Source organism: Sylvia atricapilla, chromosome 4 (assembly GCF_009819655.1).
Source record: "Sylvia atricapilla isolate bSylAtr1 chromosome 4, bSylAtr1.pri, whole genome shotgun sequence".
NCBI lineage: Eukaryota > Metazoa > Chordata > Aves > Passeriformes > Sylviidae > Sylvia > Sylvia atricapilla.
Window position 1 is genome coordinate 60785528 of NC_089143.1, and position 22688 is coordinate 60808215.

At 44.0% G+C, this 22688-nt stretch overlaps 1 protein-coding gene and 1 pseudogene across 1 annotated transcript in view; both read left to right on the forward strand.

Annotated features, from left to right (window-relative positions):
• Window positions 1–6496, forward strand: part of SLC10A7 (solute carrier family 10 member 7) — a 137750-nt gene extending 131254 nt beyond the window's left edge. Inside the window, 3 exon segments of the mRNA XM_066318461.1 lie at window positions 2939–3084; window positions 6299–6310; window positions 6312–6496. Coding sequence (XP_066174558.1) covers window positions 2939–3084; window positions 6299–6310; window positions 6312–6482 — 329 coding nt within the window. The 3' untranslated portion in view covers window positions 6483–6496.
• A 4614-nt stretch (window positions 6497–11110) lies between these two features.
• Window positions 11111–19723, forward strand: LOC136360652 (acrosin-like; annotated as a pseudogene).
• The last annotated feature ends 2965 nt before the right edge of the window (window positions 19724–22688 follow it).

A 22688-nucleotide genomic window follows, 5' to 3' on the forward strand; every position in this document is an offset into this window, starting at 1 on the left:
AGAGCCTTCACTGTTTGGTGTTGGTTTTTTTTCCCCAAGTGTTTATATATATATATATATATATATATGTGTGTGTGTGATAAAAATGTAGTTATTTCTGTGTTTCATTTTAAAAGAGGTAAAGGTAACTATTAGAGCGCTTTTTTTTCCTAATTGGATATTTGCATGGATTTTATATGTTTGGAAAACATTAGCAGTCATACTGATGCTTGCAGCGACTGCATATTGCTACTAAAATGTTCAGATGGCATTTTTAAAAATAAATACAACTCATCCTGTTTAGTTTAGCTTTGTGGTGATGTTCCTGACACAAGCATTTGTGATGACTACACTGTGGGGATCACGGTCATGAAATATTTTCTGAGAGAGTTACTTACTGCCAAGTTAGAATTAGAAAGATCAGAAAGTGCATAAAAAGGCAACAAGGTTGGGTGGTTTTTTTTCTTTCCATTAGACTAGTCCTTACCTGCAGAAATGATTATTAGCTCCTCATTTCACCAGTTAGCATTTCCTGGTAAATAATAGGAACTTTAATTGCACATTAGTAGCTTCCAGGAACCTATTGTTGTGACATGTATTTAAACAAGCTGTGAATTAAGAACTCCTCTCTACCCAGTGATCTAATTATATTGTCAGGCTAATTATAGTACTTTGTATTTATATTTGACAACTTTAATTTTCTTTTCCTAGTTTACAGAAATAGTTTTCCTCTAGAGAATTTACCTTTTAGGCTGGAATTTCTTTTATTTCTTTCAGAAAATATACAGTTATCTAAAGCATGTCTCAGTCCCTTTGGAGGCATTCTGTTCACATCTCTGCCATTAGTTTCTGTGTGATCTTAGGCTAGTCATTGTAGTGTTTCTGATTCTCTGTAGGAGCTCTCTTCAGCTTTCTAAAATGTTTTTGGATCTGTGGATGAAATTGCACTACCAAAACACCAAGTACTGTCTTACAAACAGAAATACTGCGTGCTCATAGCTTGGGACTCTAGTGTATATTTCTGTGATTAGAAAATAGAAAAGCACCTACAAGGGTCAATTTGAGATGTAGAAATAGGCTATAAACCTTCATCTATTTACAAAAACAGTGGTGATAGGCATGTGAGATAAATTATATGTCTTAATGTAATACAAATGCCCATTTAATTTCTATCTAAATACGGTTTATTCCCAAGCCCCAGAAATTAATAATAAACAATTCTGTGATAGGTCCATGATGTTGTTTTGAAGCAAATTACAATACTGAAATAAAGCATTTATTTCAGTATAAATAAAAATAAATAAAAATAAATAAATATATAAATATAAATAAAAAAATAAAAATAAATAAAAGCCAGCTTTTATTTATTTGATTTAATCCGTCCCTGCAAATATACACATAGTTAAAGGCTACTAGCATAGGCATGAGATTTTTAGTGGTGTATAGTGAGGAAGCTAATAATATTAATAATTACAAGAAATGGTGCTGTGGATCATGAAGATTTCAGCAAGCTTAGACACATGTCAATAATAGTGGGGCACTGGTGAAGTGGTAATATTCAACAAATAAGCTGTTTACTCACACAGGGAGGCGTCAGCTTTATTAAAGGAAACCCGAAATGGTGTTGGGAATGGGAGTTTATCCAAGATATAAAGAAAAGTTTCCATAAATATGGCAGCTTTGGCTGATCTGAAACATCTCTTGGGGAAATGGAGGGTATGTGGCCCAAAGCTCAGTGTTTGTCCTTACTGAGAAAGGAGACAAGGCAGAGCCAGGTTGGATGGGGATTGGAGCAACCTGGTTGGAGGAAGGTGTCCCTGCGGCAGGGAGCTGGAACAAGATGGTCTTTGAGGTCCCTTCCAACCCAAACCACTCTGCGATTTTATGAGACACTCAGAAGAGCTCTGTGAAAATGTGTGTGTCTGCTTCACTTCAAGGTTGATGCTGGCAGAGGATTCCTAGAGTGACATCTAAGATGAGAGAGAAAATAAGGTGCATTCTCAGGCAGCTCCTGAGGAATCACAGCTGCTCTTGTTGGCAGCTGTGCAAATATCTGGTCAGGCAAGATGGAGCTGGTTGCAGGTTTTGCACACACCTGTTAATGTGTGGAGCATGGTAGCAAAGTTCCAAGATTTAAACAGATTATTTTGAGCAGTAATATGCTCAAAGTAGGCATAATTAGTGTCATTACTGCAAAAGGGAATGAAACTTAATTTACATATCACATCATCAAGCAGGAAGATTGTGCATGGAGATGTCTGATAGAATTAGCACTGTTGAGTGCTAATTAGGAAAAATGGCCCATCTCTAGGTCTTAGCACTGACTTCTTCCAGCATCCAGCAATTTCTGTACTCCAGCTGCTGCCCTAACTCTTTGTGGGCAGGATCACTTCATATTTCTCACCTAGCTGACCTGGATCAGTCAAGGCAGGAAGGCTCCCCTTGGGATGCTCACCAGCTGGAGGGAATGAAGGAAAACATGACCCTCCTCCAGTGGAGAACAGACCCACAAAAGGTTACAAAGGTTACAAGCAGGAGTTGGGCAGGTGGATGGAGGACAATCATGTGAACACAGAACAGCCCAGTGAGAGGAAGTAGTTAATAAGCAGTTCAGAACTGTGCTCAGCAACTGGACAGTCATGCTATAGCAGAATGCATTGTATATCAAGTCTTCAGCAGCAGTTTTTCTTGACTGCAATATAGAAAAGATCTTTTATGGCATTCCCTTACTCCTCCCTTTCTGCCACAGAACTTTCCCTGCCATGTATTTTTTGTTTCCATTTTCTTGCTCGTTTGGGTCGGCTTTTTAATGTATAAAACATTTCAGTTCATTTTTGGATTTTTGGGACCTTTTTTTTTGTGTGTGTGTGTGAAATGTCAGTGCAGCATAAAATGCTTTGCTTTTATCTGGAGCTCAAAGTCTGAGGTGAGAGTCTGTCTCCTGTTTTTCTGCCTGCAGGGATTCCCATGCTGAAGATAGTGTTTGCAGGTTATGAACACCTGTCCTTAATTTTCCGTCCCTTGCTCATCTATCATCCTGCTCAGATCCTTCTCGGCAGTCTGTTGGTACCAACGATAAAATCCTGGATGGTTTCTAGGCAAAAGGTAAGAATTGCTGGATTTGATTTATAATGGCAAGTGTATTGTGAGGGGAAAAATACTAAACACGTCCTAAACTCCTGGAGTTCCTTCTATGGTAGGGCTTTTTTTATTATTATTTCCTTGCTTCCTGTATAACAGTGATAATCACAGCAATATCAAATTAAAAGTGCAGAACTTTATCCTACTTGAAAAAAATTCTGGAAAAGTTCAAAGCATGAAGTTAGGCCTCTACAGTTAATTCAAATTGCAAATTCATTCGAATTATGAATTCAGAATATGTCCCATAAGAATGTCTCCATCCATTAGCTGACTAATAATCACAGCTTTGGATCTCCTTTATAGAGAAGTGACAAAGATTGGTTGGCTGGCACGGGAGCTGGGGAAATGAGGTAAAATAAAGACACTTCTGAACTGGATTGAAGCAGGATGAGACCTTTTTTTCCCTTCCCCTCCATTTGGGTCACCCTTTACAATAGCAAGAAGTCTACAGGAGTCTGGGGCATCCCATTTCATGCCAAAATTAAAGTATGGGATAATTTGTAAGATTATGCACTATAACCTAGAGGGTTTGGAATCAATATCAGTGATTCAAATTATGCTTATTTCAGTACAAATTGAAGGTATGATGTCTGACAGCCATTCTGTGATCTATGTGAAATGATTGCAGCAGTTTTAGCCAGGTTCTCTGAATAGCCACCCTGCAAAAACTAGTCCATGAAATCGACTTTAATGCTGTCTTTTAATGTTCTGAGATAATAAAAAGCAAGAAGCTGCAGCAACTGAAGCAACCTTTGGCAGCCATTTTCAGTGATGATTGAGACCTACTGTGGGAAGCCCAGCTCCCATCAGCACCCTGCATTTTCCACTAAGCAGTTGAGAAATTTTTTTGCTAACACTCACATTTCCAATTTTCAACAAAACCCAGTGGCTGCCATTTTACAGCTTCACACCACTGAAGTAACCTTGCTATCTTGAATGCTAAAATTCACCAAATCAGTGATTTTCATGTGTTACCTGAACTGTTTAAAAGCAGGAAAACTCTGTTTTCAGGACCTGTGTTTCAGGTGTTGTTTAATATATACTGATCTGAGTATCTGAAAATGAAAATCTGAGAATCCAGTGGCAATTATCCACCAGGATGAAAATCAGAAATTATCAGGAGGCTTTACAGGTGGTACAAAGAAAATTCCCTGCTATTCCTGTAGAAAGACAGCCTAAAGTTAGTGCTGCTGGTGACAGAACAATCCCTGCAATGCTGACTTCTCTCAGCATCTCAGGAGTGGGACTGGAGCTCATCCAGACCTCCGTGATTCTCAGGGCCAGTAATGGCCTTCAGGGCTGCTGTCAGCTGCTGCAAGTTAAAACAGCCTTTAAACAGAGCATCAGAACAGTCAATCAGTACTGGAGAGATTTACAGTTCACCAGCACTAGTTTCTTATTCATTAAGCATCAAATAAACCTCCTGTGCTAAGCAGGACTGTAATGCCACTGTAGAACCACTTTGGGGATTGTTGTTCTGTTGCAGCGGTTTCTTCAGTTGGTCTTCTGTATTATTCACAAATGTTATTTTAATTACTCTTTGAAAAAAAATCAATGAGGTTGGGTCTGGTGCAGTTTGCAATAAGTATAATAGAAGTGAATGTTGTGACTGGATAATGGTCTCCTGCTTTGAAAATAAAATGTCATCATCACCCTTGATGTTTATTTCTACAAACACCTTGGCTTCATTTGGCATCTCTCTTGCAGGGGGAGGCAGTTATCCAGTCACAGTACTATCAACTGCCAGTGACATTCTTACTTAATTATGATAGTACATGTGATCCGGTTGTATGAAATTGAATTTAAATATTTAGAGGTTCATCTACACTAAGGTATTTCTACTTTGTAAATATGGCAGCAGAATCTGCCAACTACAAAGTTAAAAAATTGTTTCCCCAAACAAAGTGTGGAATGATGTCTCTCTCTCCAAAGTCTCTTGCTGAATAATATCCAAAAGACTAATCTCAAATGGCTGGATTTAACAATAGTTAAATGCTGGTGTTTCTGAGGAGAATTATAGCCCATTTATTTTTAAAGGTTTGGGGTTTTTTTTTAAGGGTTTACATTTGTGCTGGAGTGATTTTCAAGCAGTGCTTACAAGCTTTACGTGTACAATATTAAAGGTTAATATCTGCAATAGGAAGCCCCATCAGGCATCTCTCAGACTGAAAATTGCTTGTTTAGCCAACCTGCTGGCAACGAGAAGTCAGAAAAATGCCAGCCTGTCAGGGTTCTTCACCCAAAAGGACTTCAGAAAAACAAAGGTTCCATATTTCAGGACTTGCTCCTTTCTCTATTTTCCTCTCCCCTGGGCCAGTTTGTCCCACCTAAGAAGGCATGGCGCTTTTTTTGCTGCTGAGCACACCAACAGCCAGAATCTAGCCCAGTGACCACACTGCTGTACAGGAGCAGCTGAAACCCAATACCTTCTTTTATGTATCACATTTCTCTCCTCAGTTAGAGAGGCAGCTTCCTACCAGACTGGAAGCATGAGCACTGAGTTGCACTTCTGTCACTTCACACTGAATATACAGCTCAGCCACCAGAACTGGCCAGCCCTGTGAGGAACATGGAGCTAGATTCTGCTGTCAAAAAAGAAAGGGGTTTCTTTCTTCCTCAGCAACAATAGAGCTACAAAGATGTCAGGTGTCCCCTGGCATAAGGTCATCTCTGGTCTGATGGACTTTGGCTTATTCCTCCCTTTTTTCAGAGAGGAAGGTATAAACATCAGAGGTGCATGACATCCACCACTGTAGCAGTGATTATCCTCTGAGCAGGCTTTGAGCCACATGGAAGGAAGCAGGGGACACAAGGTGTTGGCACAAATTTTCTTCCTTAAGAGGGTCTGAAGCTCTTCTAATCTCTGCCACGAGTAGTTTGAGTGGGGTCCAAATATTGCTTTCTAAAAGGCATCTGAGACCCATCTCTGCTTCCTTCACTGGCACTGTAGTCACAGTTCTTGTGGTTCCTCTCTGTCTAAGTGGAGGCTGTGATGGGCTGTAAGAGACAAAAAAGTCATCTCAGAACCCCAGTCTGTCAGCTGCATGCTCACTCCTCTCTCAGCCTCTCAGAAGTACACCGAGTGTTTTGTTGCCCCTTATAAATGAGAATCTTACCTTGTGCTGTTGCTTGTCTTTGAAGGGTATAAAAAAGTGACTGTCTTGTTTCCTGTTCACAGGCACTGAAATTAAACCAGGCAGCCCAAAGCACCCGTGAAGGTTATAATTGTGGAGATGGCCTGTGTCACAGTGAATGTATATGTACTATACTTTACACACGGACAGTTGACACAGCTGGGTTTTGTGAATGTTGCTTCAGTGCATATTTTATTTTTTTATATTATATCTATATATATATATTAAAAGATACCTGTTAAGTGCCTTACAGATGCATTTTTGGCAAAAGCATTGTTTCAGAAGCCACTTGTTGGATTCTGCAAGAGGTTGTACAGTATTTTGGAAGTCCTTTAGTTTATTTTTCTAACCAAGTGAATGGTCATGACTGACAGCTGGTTCTTCCATTGCCCCTGCTTTGAAGCCAGGGTGCACCAGCTGCAAGTCTCTGTTTTAAACTAGCCAAAATGACCAGAAGCCTATCCCACTACTGGCTACCCTGGGGAGAGCTTTCTGATGGTTTTTTTCTGAGATGACTTGAATGTCTGTGTGACTCTGTTACACTCCTAGTCATATGACTGTGACATGCCTTTTTCTTCTGAGTTTGTGTATACTCAGCATTGGGGCCATCCAATGGATAGAAGCTGAAAAGCATGAATTATTTGCCATTTGTTGACACAGTTGTCTAGGACATTCCTTCAAAGTAATGGTTTCTCAAGAAAATTCTTTCACTTCCATTGTATGATATTGTGCCATTGTATATCTTAAATGCCTCATAAGCTTCTTCAAAGAAATGGTCTGGTGCTTGGGTATGAGTGAAGTATTTGTGTTTGCAGCTAGGAGATCTTTTATAATTTATCCCTGAAGATCACAAATTTTTGGTTTTCTTTTTTTCTTTTCCTTCCCCCTGTGCAATGCACGGAGAATTGAGGATGCTGAAACAGAGCCTTTATTGTATTGTAAGCCAAGCTAAATTTTCTCTTTTGCGCCTTGATAATGAATAGTAACTTATGAGGACAAGAAAGTTGACAATTTTTTTTTTTGCTAATTAAAATTATCCTTATAGTGACAGAAACCCTATCCTAATTCATTTGACAATCAATCACAACTTTTAAAAAATAGTATTACTATTTCTAATAAGCGTATTAAAAAAAGAATACCAAAATACTATTTCTAGGCATTGAAGAGACGGAATAAGGCATATATTAAATATGCAGCCAGCACTACATCTTGTCTGGGAGATGCTCTAGTCCAGACTGGAGGGTTGTGCCCATCTGCAAGAACTGTGCTGGCCAGTGTGCATTAAAATATTAAGTAAGGGAGGCATAGGTCAGTGTGGGATCGATATAAAGGCAGAGCTTCCATGTGTGTCATGGTTAACATTGCAGCTAACAGTGTGGCTGAGCACAAACACCTCAGAGCAAGTCTTTAGCAAATGGAGATTATCAGAGCTCTAATAAGGCTGTGAGCCTTTACATAAGCTGCAGATCTTCTATGTGACAATAGGCATGTGAAATTCATATCCTTTTGCCTTATTAAAAAAATAATTGTGCTTGGTTTACCTAGTCTGTTACTTCCAGTCCTGTGATCAACAGGAAAAAAGTAATCTGGTACCAATCCTTGGTGCTTTACCTGATGGCCACTCCCTGTTGCCATCGGTGTGAGAAACTACGGGGAGCTGACAGCATCAGCCTGGTTCAGAACTGGCACACAATAAAAGGACCATGTGACACAGGTATGGGAGGTGGCACCATGCTTGAATTCCTTCCTTCCCTGGAGGGGCATCAAGCTCTCCCTGCTGAGTAGCGTGAGAGGTTGAGGACACTGTCCACTGCCCGTGTCCCCAGGGCTCTGCTCTCTTCCCACTGGCAGTGAGCTCACTGTTCGATCAGTGCATCCCTAGATAGCACAGGCAGACCCACCAACAGGCCTGCAAGGAACTGGAGAGTTCCTGGGCCGAATTCAAGGTTCCACTTCCTTAAGCATTCTAAGTGGTAACTGATTACATGAGAAAAAATTCCTCTGGGTTTAACCCCACTTGCAGCAGGGGACTGCTTCCAAACTCAGGGCAGTTTCTTTTGTTCTGCTTCCATAAACCTGAATTTCCAGAGAGTATAAAGACTTCAACCACCCCACTGAAACCAGTGGCTCTTTCTGTTGGTTTTGAATGGTGAGACAACAGGCCCAGAGGCAATGCTCCCTTTTTCAAAATACATAGGAAGAGTTCAAGCAGACAGTAGCTGACTGTGGTTGTGTCAATGCTAAATAGTCAGAACACTGCAAGTACCCTTACTGAGCTACCTCTGTGTACTGAATCTCTGCCTTTCGGTACTTCCAACAACTTGCTTAGATTCCATTTAACACATCCTTTGTTTGGGGGTTGTTTTTTTTCTACATTCTAGAGTATTTCAAACTGTTTTACAATGTAGTTTTGTTAGAGTCTTTTACAAAGTCTTTGTTGATTGCTTTGGGGCAGCTTAAATATTGTGTATGAGCGTTGGAGATGGTGGTCTAAAGGGAGTATCAGGCTAAACTGAAATGCATATTTTAAATCCATACTTAATGAAACTGAACTGTGCACATCAATTCTGTTAAGACTGTTAAGATGTTTGGTTTATGACTTGTTATATGTCTTTAATAAAGAGAATCGTTTGAATTCAGATTTGTTAAAAGGAAAACAAGATAAAATTATTTATCCTCTAAGTCACATTTTTACCTCTGTTATCTGTTTTATTCTATTGTGGGTGAGCTTTTAAACCGATTGCTTGGGGTTTTTTTAAAAAAATCCACTAATGTCTGGAAAATACTTTATGAACTCGGGGGTGAGTAAGTCCTCAGAATACTGTTAGTTGTTATAATTGAAAATTAAGCATTGAACCTAACCAGGTTTCAGTAAAGGCTTAGAACAGCTGGGAATCTTTTCAACTTCTTGTCTTTAAATTTAACTGATATTACACATAATCAAACAAAACTGATGGCAAATGAGAACTTTGCCAATGTTACAACATGAGCATTTTCTTGATCATCAACACTTCCTATTTCTGCATCTCTATAATCACAGCTAATGATAACGGAGGAAAAAAACCCACCCAAACAATAAAACAGCACTTCAGAGGTCATGGGCAATGGTAGCATTTCGTGTTGAGTTACTCAGACATTTCCCTTTTTGTGCATTAAATTGAGAGGTTTTGATGACTCCAGTAACTTATCAAGGTAAACAATTCATAATGTAGTTAAAATCAAAGACGTGGTTGTGTTTTTTCTCGTTGATCCTTTAGTTAGTGTGAACAGGTTATGTGGTAGAAAGCAGTCTCAGCAGAAGCTGCACAGTTGTGCTTGTTCACAGAGCAGAAGGCTCTTGGTTTTACAGAAGTAGTCCCCTACATTACTCTGGCAGTCAGGGAAAAAGGAGCTGTTAGTTTTATTTGTGTACATTTTTCTGTGGAAATATCTTGACAGCGGGAGGTTAGAAGGCAAGATGAAATATGGTCTGTCTGCAAGCACTTGATTTATGTGCGAGTGCATACGTGCATAAGAGATGAGCAGTTATATAGTAGAAATGACTAGAAAGGGCCAAGTCCCTGGGATACATTTTTTTTTTTTTTTGCAAGACTGCATATGGAGAAAGAGCTACTTTTTTTGATGTTATTCTGCCATTAAAAATGAAATTTCAGACACTGAATTGTGTTTTGTATTGAATCATAATCTCATACAGAACCCTTACAGCAGACAATCGCAGCTTTGTATTTGTAAACTGTAGACTGTTTTGCACTTAAATAGATGTTGATGCATTTGGGAATTACAACACAGTAAAGGGCTAAATCATAGTTTCTCCATTTGGTTATAATCCAAATGCATTTATATTACTATTATTTAAAGTGCCAGGAACACAGGCAGTCCCTCGCAAACGTTAAATAGACAAGAGACTAAATTCTGCCCTTGGTTACACTTGCACATCTCCAGTGCAAGGTTGTTAAGCTGCAGAGCAGTCTCCCCAGGGAAGCTGTTTGAAGAGCCCTGCCATCGTTCTAACAAAGCTCGAGGATAATGTAGCACATGATGAGAGTAAATGAAGAGTATTTTACTTTAGATTTGATGGCCTGCCCTTTGCAGCATCTTACAAACTGATTTCTTTTGTTCCTATTTCCATGGGGTAGCCCCAGTCTCCCAGACCAAAACTTACAGCATCCTATCAGAACAATGTCAGGAGGATGGATGTATTCTCCTCTTTGCCATTTTCTTGCTTCACCACATTATTGCTCATGATCATTAGACTGAGGCTTCTACGAGGAGGCATTTTGACTTAAATTCCTCCAAGTCGATGTGTCCTGTTGCTGTAAAATTCTCATTCAACAGAGGGCACCCTGCAGGATCTAAGGAATCTTCTGGAGTTGCATGGACAAGCTGTGCAGGACAAGAGAAAGCAGTGCTGGGAAATGCAGGTTGGAGGCACTGCTCCAGGCAAGTCTGCTTTGTGCTGGCATCTGAAGCTGCAGCAGAGGTCATGAAAGCAGCCTCTGGATTGCCCCTCTTGCCAGAAAGGTGGAGAGTGAGATCTTCAGTGAGAAGTGAAATTAGATTTATCAGTGATTAAAAGGACAAGAGAGGTGTGTTGGAAACAAGGAATGCCAGTGAGGCCTCTCAGCTGCTCCCCTAAGCAAATTGCAGTCTCGGTGGAACATCAGCTTCTCAGTCCATCAGATTGCAGTAATCGAGTCTGGCGCTGATGGGAGCATGAGTCACCACTTAATTTTCTCATCAGTGGAGACCAAGTTTTCAAAATTTTTAGATGCATGTCCACAGAGATTTCTGCCAGCCAGTGACCTATAGAGCGACGAGAAAATGAGCAATAGCTGCTGCTGAATCAGGCTTTGCTCCCTGCCACCCACCCTTCTGACCATAGTCAGGGCAGGGAGGGCAGATAAATCAAAGGAATTATTTGGAATTATTATGCAGAAAAGAGCCCTGCTGAGCTGACAGGAACACCTGGATCAGTTAAGTAAGGAAATAACCAGTGAATTCTTAGGCTGCCTGGTAGGTTCAGATGAACTTTGACTGTGTTGCTAGCCCCAGCCAGAAGCAGGTGTGAGATTAGGAGCTGACTGTGATCCGAGGGACAGCCCATAGCCAGCAGCTGCAGCCCATGGAAGAGGCCATGCGTCTCCAAAGGATCCCGTGTTGGTGCATCTCATCTGCTCTTTGCCTGTGTTCCAAACTGCACCTGCACAACCATTTGACACACAGGTAAGAAAAAGGAAAAAAGCCTCTGCGTGGCATACTGTGTGGGGTGGGCTACACCTAGTATAACAGTCACAAAATCAAAGCCTTGCAGATGTTGGCATGCTGGTACTGGTTCATCTCTGTAAGAGAAAATTTACTAGTCACGGTCAGAGTTCTTGTGAAACAATTCCAACTTCTAAGAGAAATCAGCTGTCTTGAAAGGGAAGAAAATGGGCTTCCTTGAAGGAAAGACAATTTCATTGATAAGATTAAAAAATTATGGAGGTCATGTGAGAACTGGCCTTCTGCCAGGAGAAATGCAGGAAATAAAATTTGAGTGTCCTGTGACAATAATTGGGTATGAAATCCTATTGACAAACACTTTTGCAGTTCTGTGCTCCCTCTGTTCCTTAGCATTGTGACTGCAGTCCTTCCCTGTTTCTATCCTTTGTATGCTGCACAGCCCATACCTAAGATGTCACAAAAATGTTTTATTTCCCAGTGCTTTCCCTGTGTAGTTTTGCCACTTCTCAACAGTGCTTAATGAAGTGATAAAATATCTTTTTCCCTTTTTATTTTTTTCTTATTTTAGCTTCTCCCAGTTAGCAGTCGCCAACTGAACCTGGTGTCATCACTAAGGTGATGCTCTCATCTGTTCTCCAAGCTCTCTTAGAGACCCTGTCCTGTAGCCAAGAAATCAGGGCAGCCTTCCAAGGATGCTTGAGGAAGCAGAAGTCAGCTTTTGTGCTGACACTGAACAACTTAACCCATGCAAATTACAGTTCTTGTGTTCTTTGTAAGGACTCGCAGCCCCCCTGGAAGGGGACACCCACATGATGCAGACCTGAAGCTCACTGCTGGATCCATTAGAGTCACTGTCAGTCCTTTGGGCAATCCCATACTGCTGATGACAAATTTTTCCAAGTTCTTCACCAAATTCTCACTCGTTCTGTTTCATAATATTGCTTCAAATTAGAGAAATGTTGGGAGGACCTCTATTTTTCTCTATAAAAATGACAAAAAAAATCCCTTTTTTGATATCTTTTAGGTTTCTATTGTCTGAAAAATTAACTGTACTTTCCCAAAGGAGCTCAGGACTACTGTATTTGCCTCACACATTCACTCTGCCCCTTCCCCAAAACATACAGTCTTTCAGGTACCTCACAGTGAGTTGCATAAAGCTCTTTTTTAGACAACAGCTACAACATGTGTTTAGGTCCAATTCCCTGATAAATAAATTATATCCCAGAGGCATAATAGCATGCTAAAAATAAGAGTATGACACAATTTGAGCCAGCTAATCTGGTAACTCTGCTGCAGCTCATGGAGTGTTAATGTGAGAAGCCTGTATCTCTCCAGCCCGGCTGGCTGTGAGCATCGTGCATGGATCTCTCCCGGAGCCAGAGCCAAATCCCACAGCATTGTGCCGTCCTGTGCTCACAAACTTCCTCCCTCTGGCCTCTCCAGGTGTAAAAACATGGGGGAATTGTAATCTGTGAGATTTTGTGTGAGTCAGGGAACAGAACAGAAGCGCTGCAGTCAGCGGAGCCCGACTCGTATCGTCTTTGCGATCAGGTAACGCCTGTTTGTGACACAAAACACTAACGTGGAACCTCTCTGTTTATAAAAGGCATAAAGAGCTGTATATAGCTGCACTATCACATATAACTGTTCCAAACATTCTCATTTTAAGTATCTATCAGGGCATTTTCAAAAATAACCGACAAAATTCAAATCTTGCTGGTATCGGTATCAGGTTTTCAGAAGGTTTTTTGGTAGGATTTTTTGTGCTGTCTCAAAGTAAGGTGCATCGTACATGTATAAAAACTCCTCCATTGTATTAAATTATTATAGTCTGTGTTCTGTAATTGGATACCTTATGTATTTTTAGGAATGTATTTTCCTTATCTAATGCTCAGCTTTTAAAGCAAACTCCCTCTGCTAACTCATCCCATTCGAATTTTATATTTTAATTGAATATGAACCTTGAAATTTGGTATATGCTTGCTTGTATGGCAGGCAGCAGCTTCCTAAGTTTAAAAATAAATCTAGTGAGAAATTTCAATATGTTTTAATACTAGTGAAAATAAAATTTAGTCTGTTAAGATGGCACAGTGATATTCTTTGAATGGCTGCTACTTGGAATGTGCTTAAATTTTTTTCCAGAAGCCTCAATTTAGGAGTTTATTCTCCTAGTAACAAAACATTTGCTCTGAACAATCCCAGAAGCGTAATACATTAGTAGAAAGAGGTTTTATAGCCAATAATTCAGCTATTATAAATTATGTCTGTAAAGAAAGAGAAAAGGGTTCCTTTTTAAAACTTGCTGCCAGATTCTGGTACAGCGATGCTGAGTAAGATAAGTAATGTTCTTTTGATTAACAGTCAAGTCGTGAGTAGTTTTCATTTAAAGAAGACTTTATTAAGCATTTTTCTCAAACTCATCTGTTTTGTTCTGTTTTGAACAGACTTCCATCTGAAGAAAACTCTCTGTGACTTTTTAGCCTACATTAAATTCCCAGTGACAAACAGATGAGACTTAATATTAATTTTCTCCAGAAAGGACTAATAGGCTTTGCCAAATAAATCATGCCAATCCTAAGTGTGCTATTCATCTCTTCTGCAGATTATTGCTTCAAAGCCATGATAGTCGTCCTTTAAAAATCAAAAGTCAAATCAGTCCCTTGACTTGAAGTGAAAAATTTGGACTGACAGTTGTCCTGGGCCTTATTATTGTTCAGCTTTTTGCAGTTTGGAAAATGAGAGGGCTGGCAGGCATGGATTCTTAGTTTCTAGGGAGCTTGACCACACCTGGAGACTGGAGGTAACTGGTTTGTGTTAATGAATGGCTCAGTTATTTATCCCTCCCCAGTATTATGGAGCACCCCAAGTCTCCTGAGAAGCCAGAGCTGACAGTGGAGCCTTTGTGTCCATGTGTCTGTCTACATGGCATCATGGCCCAGGGCCCTGACCAGGTCCTCAGATATTCCAGTATCTTCCACTGTTTCATCCCTCTGCTCTGGAAGTTGTAGATACTTTGTGCTCCTCTTATCTTTCAAGAATACATTGTAGGTAATTATTATGTTCACTTAATTAGCTCTTCATTGATTTCAGCTTATTTGGTGCAGTCACTGGTGCTTCTGCAGCACACATTCCATCATCTCTTTGATATTTTTCCTAATTAATGGAAGAGTCTGATCACCCACTTCCAGTTAGTTTTTAAGTACCCTTGATTACTTTTTTGGTTGTTGTTTGGGAATTGATTTAGAGTTGAAATATGTCTCAAATAATGGCAAGACATAATACCACAAAACTATATGAATTAACAAATAGTAATAGTAAATAACAATAATAGTAAATAACAAAATGTATTTAACATCTGTCCTAGATACCAGTATTTGTACCCACACACAGGATGCTGCTACAGGTTGAAGTTACAGACAGAAACAATGTTTTTATCCAAAGTCTGTATTTCTCTAGTGAATTTCAAATCAACATGAGACATATATCCCATTCAGATATTCATCTGTTCAGCATCTTCACCAAGAAGAGAACTTTTTTAAATGACCCTTATGGCAGCAGAAGTTGTGGTTCTAGCTGCCATTACTCAATTAACACTGTAGGAGATTGCTCCAAATGTGTTGACTGCTGTAGCTATCTTAAAAGAAAAAAAAAACCCAAACAAACAAGCAAAAAACCCCACAACTCAAAAGCAACCAACCAAAAAATCGCTAGAATAACAACAACAAAAACACCCACATATTTTTAATTTCTCCTGTTTGTCATTAAAATGATACCTTATAAATCTACCAAATCATGTAAACCAGCATCCTTTCATATTCTGGGCACACTATTTATTTTCACAGGAAAATTTAGAATCACTAAGTCTGTTCAAACATTGAATGCAGTTATTTTTCAGCATCTTCCATACATTAAGTTTAGCTCCCTTTTTTAATCAAAAATCCAGCTGTACTGGAAAAACAAACAAACAAATTAAAATTTAAAAAAAGCTGGAAGAGAAAAAGGGGAAGGAAGAAACCCATGTGTGACCTCTGGTGGTTTTAAGACTTACTCAGAATATTGTACCTTCATCAATGATTAAGTGACTCTCCCTTTTAAAATGTATTGAGCCCTCATTTTTATGTGGATAGATATTACTACACCAGAAATTCAGCCTCTCACTGAGAAAAAGGGCGATGATAAGAATGGAAAAACAACTCAGATAAGTAAAACCAATGCAAATGCAAACCTTTTGCCAGCTCCTTGAAAGAGATTGACAATCTGAGAAATTGTAAATACATGAGGCCTACATTTCCCAAAATAAGAAATGATGGCAGATGCTCAGCTGGCACTGACACATCAGGTAACCATCACTCTGGGAGGATAGGTACTCTCTGAAAACTGAGCACTTTTAATAAGATTGGAAAGAAAGTGCTTAAAGAACGAGTGTCCAAAAATTTAGTTTGTTTTGCAAATACAGATTTTGACTCTTTCAAGCTTCTCATTTTTATTTCTTTATGTGTGTCTTTTCCTTGCTGTCTGAAAACAGAATACAACATAGAAAGCACTATGGAACTAAAATAATGTAATACACATATATAATATAATACACATTACTTGTGTACATCTGTATCAGTCAGCAGGTTATATTTAGATGCCATTGTGATTCATGTTTTCTTTTGTTTGGTTGGTTAAGGATCTTCAGGAGGTTTTCAGAATATAGGGCTGGTGTGGAAAGCAGAGCTAGATTTTATCAAATATCTCAATGCTTCTTAATACCATGTGCTTTCATCAGTGTTTTCTCTATGCCTTGTTCTTTGTAGGCAGCACTTAGCACTTTATTGTCCTTCACAGAGAGCGCTGACTGCGGCTGAGAAGTCGTCCTGGAGAGCAGGGACACAGGTATTTTCCATTTTAGTACACATATGACCAAATGGACTTTTACTTGGGGTACATGATAGCAATACCTAAAGTCAGTTAAATTGTCATTTTAAAGAATGAAAGCAAAATTTTCCATCTTGCTGACAAATGCGCGTGCATTTCCTGTGCCTCAGGGCCTCATCCTGCAAGCAGAGGTGCCCAAAAAAAGCTGAGGAGGGATTTTTTTTTTATGAGGGCAAGTAGTGGTAGAAAAAGGGGGAGTGGTTTCAAACTGAAAGACAGCAGGTTTAGAATAGATATGAGGAAGAAATTCTCGACTGAGGGTGGTGAGGCCCGGGCACAGGTTGCCCAGAGAAGCTGTGGCTGCCCCATCCCTGGAAATGTTCAAGGCCCAGTTGGATGGGGCTCTGAGCAGCCTGGTCTGGTGTGAGGTGTCCCTGCCCGTGGCTGGAAGTGGATGATCGCTGAGGTCCATTCTGACCCAACCCGTTGATAGCTGCACGTTGTTCCGAGGCCGCCGTGCCCAGAACACGGAAGCGGCGGCTCTGTGACATCAGCCCGGGGCTGAGGGCACGGCCGTGCTGGCGCACGGAGGCCTCGCTTCCGCAGCTGGCACGAGCCCGGGCAGCGATGCTGCTGCTCTGCCTCCTTGTCCTCGTGGCCATGTGGGCCTGTGCAGGGCATGTGGAACACCTGCGAGTAAGTGGGCCCAGGCTCTGGGAGGGAGCTTGGGCAGCACTCTGGGCTCCCTGGAGAGGGCCCACTTGTCCTCACGTGGCCAGGCCACAGCTTCCTGAGCCCCTGGGGAAGCCTCAGTTCCCTGTGGACAGGCGCACACCCCGCGCCTTCCCTGGCCTGCTGTCCCTGCACACCTTGTGGGGAGCTCCTGCTGGAGCAGCAGCAAGCCACAGAGCAGGATGGAAATGACTTTCTACTTGCAGAGGGAGCTGTGGGCTCCGGCCCTTGACTTCTGATGATGAGCAAGGCATGACACGCGTCGTGGGTGGCACCAGTGCCCAGGCAGGGGCCTGGCCCTGGCTCGTCAGCATCCAAGACCCCTCGGTTCAGGCACGGGGCATCTGTGCGGAGGGTCCCTCATCAGCGTACAGTGGGTCCTCACAGCAGCCCACTGCTTTGCTGACTCCAGGTGAGGAGGAGCAGGAAACAGGGATATCCCCACATCACCAGGTGCCCTGTCAGCAGTGCCTATGCTTCTCCCTTCTCATTTCCTTGCAGTGTGCCCAGTGCCTGGGCAATGCAGAGCCCAGCTGAGAAACTGCTTAGGAGAAGGCCGGGCACATGCCACTGCTTCCTAGCAGCCTCCAGCTGACATTCCCAGAGCCTAAGCCACGCTAGAGCAGTCACCACCTTCATAGCGCTGCCTTCCTCTCTTCGCTGAGAAGCAGAAGGCTGGTCACTGCTGGGCTGCCACAGCTCCAGGCTCTGCTCCCTCTCACCCCTCTCTCCACGTGCAGGAACATCAGCGCCATGCGCCTGCTGATCGGGGCCACCCAGCTGACTGAGCCGGGCTCGGGGGCCGAGGTGCGCCTGATCAAGCGGCTGCTGGTTCACGAGGATTACGGTCCTACCGACCAGAGCAACGACATCGCGCTGCTGGAGCTGAACGAGCCTGTCCAGTGCAGCCCCTACATCCAGCTGGTCTGTGTGCCCAACGCCACGCTGAACGTGCCACAGATGGACAACTGCTATGTCGCTGGCTGGGGTGCCACCACTGCAAGATGTGAGTTTCCAAAAATGGAGGGCAAGCTTGATATGCTGGGAAGATAAGTTGGGTTTCCTGACAGTAAAGGCCGAAGCCGGAGTCAGGCTGCCCACCCCCTAAAGGCAGACAGCAGGGACAGAGCTCCAGCCCCTTTGTAGAGGCAAAGCCAAGCCCTAGGGAAGGGCATCCCCCAGATGGGGAAAGTGGCCTCAAGCTTTTGGGTCCTCATCCCTTTCTCTGCTCACAGCTCAAAGAACAAGTGATGTCCTACAGGAGGCCAGGGTCCACCTTATCAATGTCCAGAAGTGCAACAGCAGCAAGTGGTACGACGGGGACGTCCCACGCACAACTTGTGTGCTGGCTACCCGGAGGGTGGCATTGACACCTGCCAGGTAGGAGTGTGTGACAAGTCACCCAGCCCCCAGCAGTGCAAGCAGCACCACCCCAAACACAGCCCAGCCCCTGCTTTCCCTGGCCAGTCACTCTCTCAGCCCCCGCTCCCCATCATTGCTGGGGCTTCCTACCCGTTCCCCACATCTGCAAGGCCTAGCCCAGGGCCTCCCTTGTCCCAGAGGCCTGGCACTCTGCCCAGAAAGCCCTGCTAGTGCTCTTGGCAGCCCAGAGGTCCAGATGCCAATGCTGGAACATTTGTCCTCTGCACATCTAGGATCACTGTGCAGAGCTGAGAGACAGCCTGACTTCATAGGCCCGACCCGCTCCCAGTCAAGCTTCTAGAGGCTCCAGCAGCTGAGCAGAGCCTTGCTCTGCTGGGAATACAGCTCTGGCAGGGGCTGTGAGAGAGAAGGAGGCAGCCCCAGTGCTGACAGGGGCCACGCAGCACCACCTCAATCCTCTCTGCTCCTCTGCAGGGTGACAGTGGGGGTCCACTCATGTGCAAAGACAACAGCGCTGACTTCTTCTGGGTTGTCGGGGTGACCAGCTGGGGAAGAGGCTGCGCCAGAGCACAACGGCCTGGAATATACACTTCTGTGCAGCACTTCTATAACTGGATTCTGGTCCAGATGGCACTGCTTCCACAAGTAGAGGCTTCTCGGGCATGGGGTCATTATACAACCGCCTCACAACCCTGGACTCATCAGACAAGTGCCCCATGGCCCACTCAGAAGCCATGGCCAGACCACCCCCCACTCAGTATCCGTGGACAAGACCACCCCCCACTCAGAAGCCGTGGCCGAGACCACCCCCCACTCAGTAGCCGTGGACAAGACCACCCCCCACTCAAAGCCGTGGCCGAGACCACCTCCCACTCCTAGGCCACAGCCAACACTGCCCACTCAGAACCATGGCCAAAACCAATTCCACTCAGAAGCCACTGCCAAAAACCAACCCCCACTCAGAGGCCAAGTTCGACACCACCACCAGGGGAAGGGATCTGCCCATTTCCACTCAAGAAGATGGAATTCTTCACTCAGATGCAGGAGCTCCTGAAGAGCCTACCGGGAATTGCAGTTTGAGCAGGAGAATGGACAGGATCCAGTGCAGGTTGCATGGGACTGTTTCCTGCTGAGGCGATGCCTGCTGATCCAAAGGCCACCTCAGTGCCGAAGGCCTGCTCTGTCCTGCCCGCATTGCTCCTCTGTGTGTATGCAAATGCTAACGTTGATTTAGTTGCTGAAATAAAGTTGCCTATGTTTGTGGTTCACCATGCTTTCAGTCCAGTTTGGTCCCCTGGGCAAGGCTAGGACTTGTTTGCCCAGAACCTGCAAAATGAGGCTGCACCAGAGCACTTGGGCACAAAGGGAGTCACTCCAAAGGGCTGGAACTGTGCCTGGTCAGAGAGCAGAGTGCTCAGAGACACCACAGGTGGAGAAGACTGGCACATCAAGGCTAGGAAGAGGACAGGAGAAGACAATGCCACATGCAGACACCTTAGGGGGGATACATTGAGGCACACAGGCTGGTGACTAGGGCCTGGCAAAAGCCTTAGCTAATGGAGCAGACCTGGGAATGCTGAGCATGAAGAGCAAAGTTGCTGACTGTCACAAAGACAGGGAGAAGCTGACAGGAGCTACAGTGCCCTAAGGAAGAGCAAGATTTCACAGGTAGCAAAGGGACATTGATGTGTGAGGTGGTCACTTACGAGATGTTTGAAGGAAGAGCTGGGGTCATTCTGGGGAGAAGAACCTGGTAGGAGCAGAAGGATCCAGGAACTGCATCTGTAATGCCATGGAAGGCCAAGGTGAGCTAGTTAACAACACCTGCAACACCAAGTCTGTTCACAGGTAGGGCAAACCTTGGATTCAGGGAGAAAAGATAGCTGGGAGGACAGAAGGGCAAAGAAAGAGAGGAGCTGAGGAAGATGAGGAGGATGTGTAATGGCAAATAGGGAGATGGGAGGATCAATGAGCCAGTCTCACAGACACAAGCTGCATCCTTGGCCTCGCATTCCAGGTCCACAAGTGCCCTTGTCAGTGTGGGCCCACAACAGCACTAGCTTTTGTAGGCATCAAGGACAGGGAGTCTCCCAGAAGCTGTTGCTGTGGCTGCTGTGGCCAGCATGGACTGTGCTGCATCCATGCTTCCTGTGCTTTGCATGGGAAGGGTGACACTGCTTGGGTATCTCTGGAATGTTTAATTTGTGCTGTACTGCTCACCTGCCATGTCTGTAACCAGATTGGACGTGTGTGCTGTCTGCAGGAGCCATGTGCTCTAGTGGTGCTTTTTGGGAAGGAACTGCTGGGAAGCAGCTGCAGAGAGCAGGGGGCAGTGAACCTCCCAAAGAGACCACGATGCCGCATAGGGTATTTTCCTGCAAGCTGTTAGCAGGAAGTTCTGGGAGCCCTGCAAACAGAGGGCTAAAACAAAGCTGGAGAAGGACCTTTTTTTACAAGGACAAGTAAGAATAGGATAAGGAAGAATGGCTTTAAAGTGAAGGTAGGTTTAGAATAGATATTAGGAAGAAATACTTCTCAACTGGAGGAACTCAGTGACTTAAAAGTTGCACTCAAAGCAAGTGTCCCAACCATCTCCTCCTCACAGATGGAAAAAGCCTGTCACAGTCAGTACCATGACACAAGCACCCACCAGCACCTTCAGAGCTGCTCATTCAAATGCCAAGTGACAGGCAGATGTTTCCAGTAAGAAATACAGCCCTCTCAGAGCCTTTGGTTGCATCACCCACCAGGACAGCATTGCCTCAGCCTTCTCTGGCCAGGGCTGTGACCTGCTGGAGTCACTTGAGCTCAGACAGACCACGTGGCACTGCTGGGACTGCGAGAGGTTTGCCTCTTCTTGTCATAAACTTCTTCTTTAGTAGGAAGCTGCCAGGAGAAGGGGACATAAGACAACTGCCACCCTGCCTATTGTTTTCCCAGCAGCGTTTGTGCGGTGGATTTCTAGATGCAAAAGTCCCACGAACTGCAGTTGGGAATATAAAATAGCACTGAGGACAACTGCGTGTGCTCTGTAGTGGCTCGGTAATTAAGACAGGGTGTAAAGCACGTAAGTTGGCGTGTCCCTGATGGGTGCAGGGAAGGATTAGAAACCCCCGAGCGCTCCCCGGCCGGGCGCGGGGCGCGGCGCCGCCTGGCCGGGCCAAGGCTGCCCCCTGGCGGCGGGAGCGCGCCCGGCCGGCGCTGCCCGGCGGGAACACGCGGGATGGATCCCGCACGGCTCTGCCGGGAGCGCCGGTACTGCTCCATCCCTGCCCGGAGCCGCGCGGCCACAGAGCGCTGCACGCTGCCTCTGGCACGTCGCCTTGGTGCTGTCTTAGACACCGGCAATTACTGGTGACACCTCACTTTGACTGGGTTAATATTTTCCCACTCCGGGCCTGTGTTGCTCAGGAAGGATCAGCGAGTCACGTCTGCTGCCGTTCCCTCTGCACCAGCTGCCCGATGTCCTTGGTACCTGGCCGTCAGTTCTTAATGTACATCAACATGCGCTGATATACAGCCAGGCTGATCTTTGACTCACCTTGGAACCGAGACATTTTCTCCCCAACAAATATACTTTGACATTAGAAGGTGGCAATCTGTAATGGATATTGCAATCTGAAGATTGAAAGAGACTATCTGTGATCTTTGTCCTCAGCCGAGTAAGCTGGAGTCTCTCTTCCCTCCTACACATTATTTGATTGTGGGACATAACCTTGGAATGTACTAATAATCATTAGTCAGAGCTGATGTATCCGTTCGGGCCTGCCTGCTTGGGGAGGGAGACGTTCTCTAGAACAGTTGTAAATCAGCAAAACAGGCACTTAAATATACAGTAAATGTGGTTTGAGACACAGTCCTTCATACATCATGTAGCAAAATGTTTTATTGAGAGAGTCACACACCACTAGTGAGGAAAGAGGCTGCCAAGACAAGACCTGTGAGGGGGAAGAAGTTTGGTGGCAGGAAGGGGCTGGGAGAGACCTCTGAGCAGCTCCTGGTCCTGGGGAGGTTGTGACTCCCCAAATCCTTCTCTGCCCTCTCATAGCCTTGGATGAGCTGGCAGGAGAGAGAAGGGAAGGCAAAGGAAGGAAGGGAGCCCTGTAGAGCTGTCCTGACACAAAGACCCTTAAGAGCCTGGCTGGGGCAGTGAAAGGGTCCAGCTTGGCAGGAGTGAGAGGTCTGTGGCACTGTTCACACAGCTTTGCAGGTCAGGCTGCTACTTTGTCATTTGGT